This window comes from Dendropsophus ebraccatus, chromosome 3, assembly GCF_027789765.1.
Source record: "Dendropsophus ebraccatus isolate aDenEbr1 chromosome 3, aDenEbr1.pat, whole genome shotgun sequence".
NCBI lineage: Eukaryota > Metazoa > Chordata > Amphibia > Anura > Hylidae > Dendropsophus > Dendropsophus ebraccatus.
The window spans coordinates 76,516,377-76,530,704 of record NC_091456.1 but is presented as its reverse complement, the minus strand read 5'-3'; the positions used below and the strand labels follow the sequence as shown (position 1 = coordinate 76,530,704).

The 14,328-nt window shown below is 39.5% G+C and overlaps 1 protein-coding gene across 1 annotated transcript in view; it reads right to left on the bottom strand.

The window, feature by feature from the left end:
* MLLT3 (MLLT3 super elongation complex subunit) overlaps positions 1–11,913 on the bottom strand; it is an 87,801-nt gene extending 75,888 nt beyond the window's left edge. The window contains exons 1-2 of the mRNA XM_069963492.1: positions 11,856–11,913; positions 2,404–2,486 (exon numbers count right to left, since the gene is read on the bottom strand). Coding sequence (XP_069819593.1) covers positions 2,404–2,486; positions 11,856–11,913 — 141 coding nt within the window. The remainder of the gene's footprint in view (positions 1–2,403; positions 2,487–11,855) is intronic.
* Between the last annotated feature and the right edge of the window lie 2,415 nt (positions 11,914–14,328).

Sequence of the window (14,328 nt, the reverse complement as noted above, 5' to 3'; positions counted from 1 at the left end):
ATAATGAGCAGTGAATGAGAGAGAGGAGGGGGGACCCGGGGAAAGTCTTTTTGAAAGCAGATAATGGCATATTTGCCTAATAAACCCAATTACAGAGTTTCTTAAAATCGCCTGGACTATTGATTTCTTTAGTGTCAAACACAAAGTTAAGCACAACACACAAAAGTAAAGTAATATGCACAAACTGTTCTCATATGTCAATTAATAATGCCTGATCCACAGCAGTACAAATGAACATAATACGAAGGGACAATGAAAATGCTAATTACCATGTTGTCAATCAAGCCAAGCCTGCATTATCTCAATTTAGTTATACAATGCATAGTGCTGAAACAACTGATATCTTCCTACAATTGAAAAGATCAATTGCTGCATTTAAAAGCCAACTCAATAATCCATTCAATAAAAGAGCTGACAAAGCCAAGCACCCCATAGTAATTATGGGAGCACTGTGTCTCATGATCAATAGGCCTGAAATGTAGATAGTAGCATGCAGATATGGACATAGCAGCTTTTGTGCTAGCTACACAGAGGAAATGTACAAACGTTGTGATCGCCAGCAGTTTGGTAGTATACTCATGTTATTTCTTTTCAAGGTTTTATTTGTTTAAATCAATGTTATACATATGGCCACTAGGTGTCTCCCTTCCTGTCACACTGTGCTCCATGCTTCCTCTGTGCTAATATATAATTAGCCTAGAAGAATTGCCCTTAGTTAATACACAACCTGTATGATGGACAAATGTCTTTCCTTCCATGAGTGTGTAAAGGACCAGGACTTTGTGTTTTTTTTTTTTATTTTAAACAGATAAAAGACTCAATATCGGCACAGAAGGAGCAAGCATAATGTTGATTTAGGGTGGGTGATTTCCGCTGTTAGTCGGTACGTGTGAACCCACCCTTAAACATAGAAAACTTAACTGAAAACACTTAGGATAGGTTCACACCTGTACTGGAAGCTCTGTTGTTTCCATCCAAAATACTGGACAAAATATTGCAGCACGCGGCGTACTTTTGTCCAGTGTAATGCAGGACACCATGCTGGAAAGCCAACAGACCTTGTTTAAATCCACAGGATCTATGTCATCTACTGGGCAGCGTAGTAGCAAGTGCTCATAGAAATTATCTCCTGCTCTGGAGAGGAGACATGGTGCATGGAGAACACCATGTCAGACTGGAAAAAATACCTTATTTCCAGCTGGGCACAGAACTGAGAATAAGTACTGGTCACTTTATAGTAAAATTGCTTAGTGCAGAGTACTGTATTAGTAAGTGTACCGACAGCAGCTCCCTGTGTAGCTCATAGAGCGAAAATCAGATTCCCCTCCTCCAGGCTGTGCTGTCCTGCTCTGTGGTGAGTCTGTCCATGAGATGGCTGACCTGGAGGAGCATGTGACTATGCCCCACCCACAGTGTTTACCACTGAGCCTGTATATGCATATGGAGGACACCGTAGGCGGGGCATGATCCTCCATGTCGACCATTAAAGATGAGCGAAGCGAATCTGCGAATTCTGATTTGCAGCAAATCGAGTGATGTTCGAAAATGATTGTTATAACCATTCCGATCATCGAACAAAAAGTTTGTATAGGTGACCACAAACAATAAGTGGCATGTTTGTACGAACATAATGGAATTCATTTGTATGCAATTTGTGAATATTCGGGAATTCATGCAAATGTTCACAAACAAATTTACAAGTGATTTGCTCATCTCTATCGCTCATCTCTTATATACAGTATCACCACAGAGCAGGGCAGCCCAGCCTGGAGGAGGGGAGTCTGGTTTTTGCTCTGTAAGGTACACAGGGAGCTGCTGTCAGTTTTAAGTCTTTTAAATAGAAGTAATTTACAAATCTGTACAATTTTCTACCATCAGTTAATTTAACAACATTTTTTTCAAACATTATTATGTTTGACTTGATACTTCCCAACTGTCTCATTTACATAGAGAGTTGCATGTCCTTTGGGACGGGTTTACACATAGTATTTTGGTCAGTACTTTTTTGTTGTTGTTTTACTAAAAACGAAAAACGTTCCAAAACACAGCATAAGGCTGGGTTCACACTGCATTTTTTTTTTTACAAGTTGTATTTTTTTAAACCACTAAAAACAGATGGAAAAAAACTGATGCATTTATGTGCATCGGTTTTGATCCGTTTTTTCCATTGACTGCCATCATAAAAAAACTAATTAAAAACACATCCTTTGTGGTCAACTACAAAAAAAAAAAAACGCAGTCTGAACCCAGCCTAATATGCAAATGTTTTCATCGTAGTTTTTCTGTGAACCTATTTTGTAGAGTTGAGACAGGTGCTACATAACCTGATGACAGGTCCACTTAAAAACATAAAAAATGCAGTTTTCTCTACAGTAAAAGACAATATTTAATAGTAAAACATACCTTATTTTTGAAGTAGACTTCTATTGGCAAAATGAAACCAGCATAACCAGACTCTTCTACTTTGTATGGAGGATCTTTACACACTGAAACACAAAAAAGCAAGAAAACGTAAGAATAAGTGAGGGATTCTGACTGTTGTAGTGCTATGTTTAGTTCTACTATACACCAGTGCTTCTAGTCCCTTAGCCCTAAAGAATACATGGGGATCTTGCATGTGGCTACCACTACCCTGCAGACTAAAATAGTGCACTTATACCATAGTGGTAATGGTTATACATGTGGCGATTTATTGTTTTACTGTTTCTGCAAAAGCATCAGGATAAGTGCATGTGGCTTATCATTTACAGCAGCAAAAGTGAGAAAGTCAGATGCATGTGTGGTGTGAAACCAGAAGCATGCATGTATCTCTATTGCCATCAGAACTGTCTTACTGTCTGTGAAATAAAACAATAAAACAAGCAGCAGACTACACCGCATTACATAGCACCACATGCGATTATTGCAGTATTGTGGTAGTGCCAAGTCTACAATGCATTTAGTGCCAGATTCAGAGCTGTAACCACTGGGTGGGTACCAGTCATATCAATACTTAGCACCAAAGTCAAAATTAGCCTTCTCATAGCATAGCTCATGTCAGAGTAAATCTCTGGGTTAACCACAGGGTTAATTCATTCAGGTTTCTGAGATGATCTGAGGTTTTGCAAATGCAGCATATGTCAAGACAGGAAACTACAAGACCACATCTAGAATTTAAAAGTTCCATGAAACTAGCGATTATTATTGCACCTTGTGAAAGAGACGCCTGCAAGGCAAGTTATAGTTTCCTTACAAGCAGTTGCATTAGTAACTGTATCTCACAGATTAGAAAACATATTTTCCTATTGTCTACTAGGGTAATAGAACCGCCAATGCCATTGTATTCTAGTGAGCATGCCCCAGGAACATTCTGTTTTCAGCCATTTCTGAATCTTGGCATGCTCTGTGACCTTTAGACCTTTAAACGGAGAAATAAATCGTTTGAAAAAATAGTTATTGTGATCGTTTTTAAGATTGTTTAAGCCCATCTCACACATAGGGTGAATCTGTGAAAGACTGTTTACACAGAGCAATCTGCGAATTTTCAGCGAACGACGATTGTTTGACAACACGTTGAAAGACCAAGATGAACGATTTCTCGCTCATCACTTGATTGTTCGCTGTGTTTACACAAGCCGATTATCGCTCAAACGCAATCGTTAACGCAAAAATACGAACGATTATCGTTCCGTGTAAAATGACCATTAAGTATAGAGTGGTGTCACCTTTCATTGTAATGCGGACACTGCTGGAAAGTGATCTCCACTAAAAAGAAAGTGTCAGCTTAGTTTTAGTCTTATTGGTCAGAATAAAAATGGCTTCATATAATATAGGTAGTAAAATGGAAAATTCTTTTTAAAAGAAAAAAAAAATAAACAATTTTTAACGTAAAAATTTGATCTGAACAATTGGCCATGTATTCCCCTAAAAATACTATGTGGCATAAATTATATTTAATTTAATTATAAAAAGCACAAATGTAAAAAGTCTAGGAATTTTCAAGCCATAACACAGCAATTCACAAAAGCGAACAAAAATATAAAAAGCACCTATGAATTAGAAAATCACCTGTGTGCAAGCCTGCTGGCTGATTTTCTTTTAGACAGCAGCAGACATTTTTTTCTACACTCATCAGACTAGAGTATTACACAAACATATCACCACAATGCTTGAGAGACCATTAAGCCCAGACAGACCAGTGCTATAGGGACTAGGCCTATTCCCTGATGCATATTATAAACAAACACTTTATCAGGCAATGCAATGGTTCTTAGTTTTAACCCCTTAACTCTGCAGCCAATTTTAATTGTTGGTTGTATTTTCTTCTCGTCACCTTTTAAAAGTCATAACAGTTTTTTAATTTATAGTCCTCAAGTCAGCACCACACTTGCATATATGTGACTTTTTAAACACTTTTTATTCAATTCTTTTCTGAGATGTAATGTGACCAAAAATCAGCACTTTGCACCTACACAGTTTACCGTTTAAGAATTTAACAGTCCGGATAAGGGCCCATTTACACAGAAAGATTATCTGACAGATTATCTGCCAAAGATTTGAAGCCAAAGCCAGGCATGGGTTGGAAAAGAGGAGAAATCTCAGTCTTTCCTTTATGATCTGATCTCTGTTTATAGTCTGTTTCTGGTTTTGGCTTCAAATCTTTGGCAGATAATCTGTCAGATAATCTTTCTGTGTAAATGGACCCTAATGCTAGGTTTACATATAGCGATAATTCGCCCGATCGTACGATTAACGATTTTGAAGTAACGATTTTTTTTTTATAACGATCAGCGTTTATATCGTACAGAAAATTCGTTTGCGATCGTTTTACGATCGCTTAAGCCTCTCTCACACATAGGGAAAAATCAGTGAACGACTGTTTACAGGGAACGATCGGCGAATTTTTTGCGAACGACGATTTAAGAACCTGTTAAAAGATCAAAATAAACGATTTTTCGATCGTTCGACGCGTTTACACGTACGATTATCGTTCGCATTGGATCCTTATCGCAAAAGTTCGCCCGACAATCGCTCCGTGTAAACCCAGCATTACTCTTCATGGGATTATAGAAAATGTGTTTATTGTTTATCCTATGAGCAATACCTTGAATGCCCATAGAGATCAATGCTTAGGCTGTCTTTATAATGCATTGGCTTTCTACAATTGGATCATGCCAATCCAGACTACTCGACTACCAGAGAGGTATGCAGATGCTATTTAAATGCACCTGTCAGTTTTGACAGCTGCATTTAAATTGTTTGTGTTGGCTATAAAGGGCAGCAGCAGGGAGGCACTATGTATGGAGTGTGCTAGAGTCCAGATTATTCTGTCAATATTTGCCATAGGAGCAGGGGAGGAAATTATGAGGTCTTTTACTGTACAGGTGGGCATATAATCCATTATTCCATGGAAAACCCTTAAACAAAAGTTACAGTCTTACTGATTGGCAAAAAAAAAAAAAAAAAAAAGAGTCCATCTTATGTTTATTTGCCATATGCTAGTCTATAGTGCAGGTGGCCATTACACAACACTTATTTTCATAAATGAATGTCCCATAGCGAAACGCTGTTTGTCCTTCACCCTGTGTCACTGATCATGTATGGCCAGAAGAAAACTCCGATGTCCATTTCGCTACAGAGTCTATACATCTAATGCACTGCCTAAGGTGGCTAATCACATACAACAGCTGTTGGCCAACCAACTCTTCCTCACGATCCTTTTCATATACAGTGAGTGCTTTGTATGCTCGGCAAGGTCAGGACCTTTACACAAGCTTTTCTGGGCACTAGAGTTGCGTTCATCTTCACTGGGGCACCCAATATACCTGTGTGTCAAATTTGTCAACAGTTTATCAGGAATCAGTCTATTATTTGTCCATTTTTTTGCATTGAAGTTGATGCTGTTTCAAACAATGTATTAAGCAACGGCCATTTGAGTGCCAAATAACAGTCATCGTTTATACGTTGTGTGAACATAGCCTTAAAAGGGTTATCCAGCGCTACAAAAACATGGCCACTTTTCCCCCTACTGTTGTCTCCAGTTCAGGTGCGGTTTGCAATTAAGCTCCATTTACTTCAATGGAACTGAGTTTCAAAACCCCACCCAAACTGGAGACAACAGTAGGGGGAAAGTGGCCATGTTTTTGCAGCACTAGATAACCCCTTTAATATACAGACCGAGGGAAATCTGGATTGAAAGGAATGTACACAGTTTTATGTATCTTACCTATTCTGGATAAAACAGAAAACTTCTGTTTCCTATAAAAGATTCTTATAGCTCTGAATGTAAAGCAAGTACAAGGTCTACCGAAGAACAACTTGTTTGATAAGAATCCCTATAGAGTTTCATGGATTTGCACAATAGATATAGCACATGTTGGGAACGTCAGAATGTTCTCACAAACAGAAATATACAAAGTGAAACATTTTGTGGACATAAGACAAGTAAAAGTAAGTGAAAGTGAACTTCTTTACTAAATGAAGTGAACTTGCTTTACTGCTCCACATTGACAAGAAGGGGTCATGTTACCTGGAACAAAGCTTGGCTGTATTTTATATAGCAGAGGCTTATCACACTAAGCCTTTGTTTTATTCAACAGAGACGGAGGGGCTGGCAAACGTCCCAAAATGTAGCAGAAAGACCTGGTTTATATACAACAATATTTATGGGTTTTACAATGATTACCCGTTATCTGATAAGAGGCAAGCTATGTGAACATGTCTAGAAGTGGGGCTGCTCAGACACATTCATACTCCAAAGTCAGGTCAATCCTTATCAGATCAGAGGTAAGATCAGGAGAGCCATTCCAACAACAAGCTCATCAACGCTCCAAAGTGCCTATTACTGAACGATCCCTGCCCAGTGCATGGGGGGAACAACTGTGTGAGGTCTAAAAGTCTGTATACAAATGTTACATTAATAGAACCCCATCAACTTAAAGAAAACCAGCGACTCTACCAGAAAGTGTTAGGTTTCTATTAGGCTTTATTCACTTCTGCATCAGGTGGTCAGTTAGAAACCTCAAAAATGTCACCAGAAATAGACGACAAAAATCCAAAAGACCCGTTTAAATTCAATGGGTCTGTTGAAGGCCAGTGCCCGCCAGTTTCCGAGGAATGCCCAGTGGGAGTTCTACATTAAAGGGGTTATCTAGCGAAAATCGCTTTCTTTAAAATCAACTTATTTCAGTTGATTTAAAAGAATTGTAATTTACATCTATTTCAGGAAATGTTGTTTTCTTTTCAGTCTGACACAGTGCTCTCTGCTGCCACCTCTGTCTGAGACAGGAACTCTCCAGAGCAGGAGAAATTTTCTATGTGAATTTGCTGCTTTCTTTGGACAGTTCCTGTCTCAGACAGAGGTGGCAGCAGAGAGCCCTGTGTCAGGCTGAAAAGAAAACAACACTTCCTGCAGGACATACAGCAGCAGATAAGTATGGGAAGACTTGAGATTTTTAAATATAAGTAAATTACAAATCCATAATACTTCCTGAAACCAGTAAATTTGAAAGAAAAATATTGTCGCTGGATAACCCCTTTAAAGCCTAATAAAATAAAGTGAATCAACTGGGAAGTTACGAAAATGTCAAGTAAAATCTAAATCTGTTTACTACTCCAAACTTCTAGCACATCAAAAACACAGAGCCTCTTATGTACATAATGCGGAGTATCTCCTCAAAAAAAAACTGAACCAAGTGAAACAGCTTTTTAGTTTAGAGCTCTCGTGTTTCATTAAAAAGCGCAAATGATAAACAAGTAAATCCTAAAGCTTGTTGTGACAGCCTGGTATTGACACCTTCTACATTTATGAAGTATGAAAACTCATTTTCACCCATCTGTGTTAAATCACAAACGAGAATCACCTGTGATAAAGTGTCAATGCCCATGTGATATGAATTAGCCAATGAATGATAAAGCTGCTATGCAGCTCGCGACATGGACTGGCCGCAGCTTTATACCGGAGAAAAAGGTTAACCCACCTTAGGAGACAAATCTTCCATGCCTCTGTCTCACATCGTGTGTGTTTGCTAATGATGCAAACAGGGGGCAGGGCGTGATCTCACAGGAGGCTTGGCTGGATCCCCCAATCCCCTGAGTGATCCACCATCCCTGAATGGCCAGAAGCAGCTGCTGCATTAATTTTACTGATTGTGATGGGTGGGGGAGTGTGATGATCAGCTGAGGGAAAGCATTGCATTCTGGGAAATGCTAAACCAGGAAGGACAGAAACACAATACAGGAAAAAAAAAAAAAAATTGATTTTTGGTAGTTTCAAAACTGGGATAGACAGGTAAGTAATGCTATATTGCTTCTGCAGTGGTTTCATTTTTTTAACCTCTACCTGGAGCTCCCCTTTAAACAAACTTCAAAGGAAGAGTGGGAGAAAAATACCAGATGAGAAGGGCAAAAAGCTCATAGATTTGTTGGCTGTCATCCATACCAAAGGGTGTGCAACCAAGTATTAACTAGGGGTGTCTTTAATAATGATAATAATAATAAATAAATAAATGCTAAAAACCAATTTACCTTATGTTAACTTTATATTGCTGGCAATGGGGTCTCCCAAGACACCAACGACAAATGATGTCTGTGAAGATTGGGGTCGGGTGTGATATAATTTCACAAATTGACCCCTTTGTTCTCAAAGAGATAAGCCACCAAATTAACATTCAGCCATGCCAAACTTCCATGTGTAAGGGGAACACGGGAGGGAACTGTGGGGTAGCTGTTATTAAAAGGTGTATAACCACTTTCAGGGAAACAAATTCCTTCCCGACGCCAAATCTGGCAACCAAAATAAATCCCTGGATCAACAAACTTTTAAACTCTAGTAACTATAACCTGTCATATTATCACACTCCAGAAGTAAGCCCAGAACTTTTGTGATGAGTTCATCAGGCCAATTCCCTTTGCCTGAATGTCCCATAGCCGTACGAATGGCCACTTTTTGTAGAAGCTGATAAATTCAGTTAAATATCTAGAGAAAAAAAAAAGAAGGCAAATGCTATATACCGGGAATAAATAGAAACATATGTTTTAATTCACTCTTTAGTACCATGTTTAAATAAAATTAGGGATGGTCCGAACAGAGTTCGTACGAACCTGAACCCTCGGTAATGATCCCCGCTGCCTGCCCGCTCCGTGGAGCGGGCGGATTCAGCAGGAGGACCGCCTGGAAAACTGGGATACAGCCATAGCCATAGGCTGTATCCCAGTTTTCCAGGCGTTACTCCCGCTGTATCCGCCCGTTCCACGGAGCGGGCAGACAGCGGGAATCTGATGCCGAGCGTTCTGGTTCATACGAACCCGAACCTCGGAGGGTTCGGACCATTTCTAAAATATATAAGCACATTATTAAATGAACATTACAGGTAAAACACCCCTTTATATTTATATCTGTTTATTCCCATAAAGGCAGAGTAGAGACACCTCTGAGGGTGGTCTTTAACACATCTATACATAGATACATCTATATATGTAGTCTGTTCTATGCACACTTGTATATGTATCCATGAATATACTCAAATATACAGTTAATTGTCTGAATAGATTGTGAATGTGATGCAATGGGCTGGAGAGAATCATCTTGAATCTTTTCACATAAATAAAATATAGCATCAGGTTAGACAGAGCTGAGGGTAGGTGCACACATTTCACCCCAGTACATTTAAAATGTATTAAAAGATATCCCACCGTTTCCCAACAGACTTAAAGGGAACAAATCAGCACGATTGTGCCAATATGGTTTTTTAGAAGCACGATATAGATCTATTGTGCAGCTTGCGGAGCAATAGCTTTCCAAAAGGGGAAAAGATGTTTTATTAGGCCGCGTGAGGTCAGGAGAGGGGTGGCAACTAGTCTATGTGGGTGGGGAGCCGTACCTGACTAGTCATGGCCACTAATGTTAGTATGACTCTTTTCACTTTTAAGCCACAGCTCTGTGTTCTGCAGTTCAGCTGTTATTCCTACTAAAATATTGCCCAAAAAGCAAAATGGTAGCCACTAGTGTTGGTGTGTCTCTGCACTAGTCAAGACCAGGCCAGATGGTAACTCCTAGTCAGCAGTTTTGTCATACATTGGCTGGTTCTGGCTTTGATTGGTTGCTATGCAACAGCAACAAAAACCTTACTATATAAACCCTAGATAGACGTTCCCTAACTATACCTATTATAAATAACTGATTGTAAATGCTGTTTAGCAGTATATCTAGGATTAAAATAAAATGAGATTATATTATATAATATAAATCTTTTTTTCTTTTTCAACATGTAAACTTCTCATCAGTCTAAGAATAAAGGTGTCACTCTGGGCTATATCTATCTGGGGACGGTGTAAAAATAAGTCATACTTACCTCCTCTGATCCCTTCATCACTGCTTTTTCCTGCTCTGCACCCGAAGCGCCCCTGACTAGAAGCCATAAATTTTAAAAGCTTGGAAAACCCTTTAAATCCTATTGCACATCCTTAATATGGATGCATGACTGATGTGACACCTGTTCCTCAGGCCAAACTTAGGTCACCAAAGGACTCTGTATTACAGATGTCTGATACTCACCTAATACTTCAAACGCATTTTTATAAATGATTTTTTTTTTTTTACTCAAAAGCCATTAAATAAAGAATATTAAACAATAAAACATATCTGAATTTATAAGAAATGGGAGGAAAGTTGTAAGTACAAGTGTATCCAGTATGAAGCAAACTGACTTGCCTCAAGATGAAAGGCAAATTAAAGAAACTGAGCACACACTATTTTTTATTTGAAAAAGGCCGTAAAACATTAGGATGTAAATGAATAAATTAAAAACAAAAATCTGCAGACTTCTGGGCAGACTTCTAGTACAGACACACATGGTACACATTAAAACTCCTATGGGAAAATCACAGTTTATTGATGTGAGGGGCTAAGTAAGGGGAGGGGGCAACCTAAAACAATATCATTAAAAAATGCTAAATCTGTAAGAGGTTTATTAAGAGGTCTGACTGTGGCAACAAACCTTTTAAAAAATATCAAATTCTTCTTAAGGGTCATGTGGGAACTCTGAATTACTGCCATCCGTGAAGGTCCAGTCTACATTATGGGACAATACTGGTTACAGGTAATTTAATCAGAATATAACTATTTCTGTGTGTTCCTTCAAAAGCAAGGATTTATTTTACTGCCCCTTTTCAACCAAAAGTGATTACCCTGAGCCAGTCTGGCGAAAATCATTTCTGCGGGGCAAGAGTGGAATCCTCAGGAAGGATAAGTAGAAATATTTGTCATTCTTTTTTACACTTACCGTATCCGCAGCAAAATCCGCTGTGGATACCTGCCCATTCACTTCAATCGGATGACATACTCGCAGCGGAATTCTCATCCCGCTGCGAATATTTCAAAATCTGGCCCTTAACCCCCCTTGCTCAGGTACATACTTTACCAGGTCCCCGCTCCGATTAGCTTCGGGGGGCTCCCGGCGCTTAGCCAATCAGTGCAGGAGCCCCTGAAGCAAGCTGGATTTGGGGACCCGGTAAAGTATGTTACCCAGGCCGCAGGGGTTAAGGGCGCTGACTTTCACATACTTGCAGCAGGATGACAATTCCGCTGCGAGTATGTCAGTCCATTGAATGTGCATGGGCAGGTATCTGCTGCAAACTCGCAGCGTAAAATCCTCTGCGGATACGGTACGTGTAAACCCAGCCTTAATCAATTTCTTGCACTGGCTCAAAAATTGAAGTGGTTTCCAAAAAGCTATGTGCGTGACAACAGCTTAAATGGGTATTCTAATTTATTTAAAAAAACAACCGCTGCCTGTTAGGTCTAGAAACGAATTAACTGTATACACCTCACTCACTGCAGCGCTGATGCACTGACCCTCCCTATTTTTTTTACTTACCCTGATGACGAAGCTGCTGCATGCATTTACTGAAGATGTAGTGGGTCTGGAACGTCATCAGCACAGCAGGGAAAGCATGTCTTCCAAAGCAAGTATATATAAATCTCTATCTATCTATCTATGCGCATCATAATTCATAGAAATACGGACCCTGCCAAAATTATAAATATAAGCCATATCTAAAAATGTCATTCTTTCAACACTAAAGTGAAAATACAAGCCATAAAGGTTTATTTCCATACTGTCCAAAGATTATGGAGGAGATATAAATGTATTAGGAGAAATTAGTTGCAAATGTTTTCAGACAGGGTTCAATAAAACATTGCTATGAAATATTGCCACGTTACTAAACAGTAACAATTTCTTGGCCCAGAGACAACAAGTATATTCAAAAGTCAGTTTTAATGTATTCCATAATAAATAAGCAATGCTGAATATATCCTGGAAGGTTTGTGTTTGAGTACTGGAGCCAGGATTGATTTTTGGCAGATGGAAAATTTTTGCCTTAGAAGGGTACTCCGGTATCAGAAAATTTAAATTGAACTAATCACTGCTAAATGTATAACTTACTAATAGTACTGGCTTCAGTGTGCTTTCGTATGATTCCCCCTGACAGGGAATGAGGAACAAAAAAACTACAAAATGTGTATTGTCTACATCTCCCCGACTCCTCCCTTTCTCGCGAGACAACAAAACATTCTCTAAGGTCACAGGAGGCTTGGCCAGATCTGGTCTTCGAGTTTTTGTTCTGTGTCCCAAAAGGACGTCACGACCTCTGACCAGCCCTTCCAGCTTACATCACCATCTTCCTGTCTGCTGGTACCCATGTCAAAGTGGTGCTGAAAAAAATCTATCTGCTGTTGAAGATATGGTCATATGAGGTTTTGAGCCTTCTATCAGAGGTGTACATCGGGAAGACTCCCTACATATACCAAAGATTAAAGGCTGCAACTTAACCTACTGCATAGACATCATATAGTGTGATACAATAAATATACAGTCCTGTCCAATTGTCTTTTATTTCATTTTTTGTATATTACAGAAGTAGCCATTTTGCCTGGGCTGTTTTTAACAGCATTTAGAGATGTGCTTTACAGTACATCAATAGAGAGTAGCTATACCACTGAAATGAATGGGAACCTAAGGTTATTGGGAATATTCTGAGACTTTTGCGAAGATAATTCTATAAGAAGGGGAGGGGTGAGCTGCGACCATCATATAATATTTTTAACTCTCACCAACTGGTATCACCCTCCACTGTAATGCTGTTGACATGCCTTTTTGGCAGTCTCCTTATCACATATAAAACAGGAACACTAACTTAGTAGTAAGAATGAACTGCAAGATTTCAGAAGTTTAGAATATAGATGGTAAAAAAGAAAAACTAGAAAAAAAACCCCACACAAAATAATAAATTATCCCAAAGATTAACACTTAAAATTTTGTTCCAATAATGCCATTTAAACAGGCTTTGGACATGTCACAGTTTAGAACACTAATGGCCTATCCATAGAATAGGCCATCAATGTCTGACGGCAAAAGAGCTACCCAACACACCCCTGTCAATCAGCTGTTCTGGTAGGGGGACTGTGCCACTACCCATACACAGCAAACGGTGATGGATGCAGGTTACTACAGCTCATGTCCTGTACCTTTCCTAGTGAAGCCCTGCCCATTTACAATTGCAGCTGGGAGAAAGGCAAAGTACAGGCCCATTGCAGCATGTCTAGTTGAACTTCTATTGGTTGCAGTGTGCATGGTCAGGTTACAAACTGCACTTCTGTTGGCAATCATTACTAATAATAGTCATGACGGGATGTCAGAGACACATCCGGGCAGGGCCACTTTGCTACCACACCAATGTGACAATTTGGCTAATGAAAGTACATTACAAAAAGACAAAACTCAAGAAAGAAAACACATCTTGGCCAGTAGATTGCCTGGAAAATTCTCTAACATATATTATTTACAAAAATACTATGTAATCTATATCATAAAAATGAAAGTCTGTCTGTCCGTGTGTCCCATATAGACTTCCAAACGCCTGAACCGTTTGACCCCAAATTTGGCACACAGATACATTGGGTGCCCGGGAAGGTTATAGCGAAGGTCCCGTCCCCGCCAGATGTACAGGAGGGGAGGGGGAGGGGGAGGGGGAAGAGCATCGCCCCATAGAGATGAATTGGAAAATCTCCACACTGCACACACATAATAAGCTGCAGCTGCCCAGAGAAAATGGCAGTTTGGGAGCCTTAGCAACCAATAGGATTACTACTTTCATTTTCACAGGGAGTTGTGGTTGCTAGGGAAGCTGCCTCACAACATCCACAGTAATAACTGGTAGACCCCCTACTCCATAGCTCCAGACATCACATTTAACACCGCCACACCAGACCTGACCAATACCGCCATACTGTGACTGGATAACACCGCCATACCAGACCTGACCAATACCGCCATACTGTGACTGGAT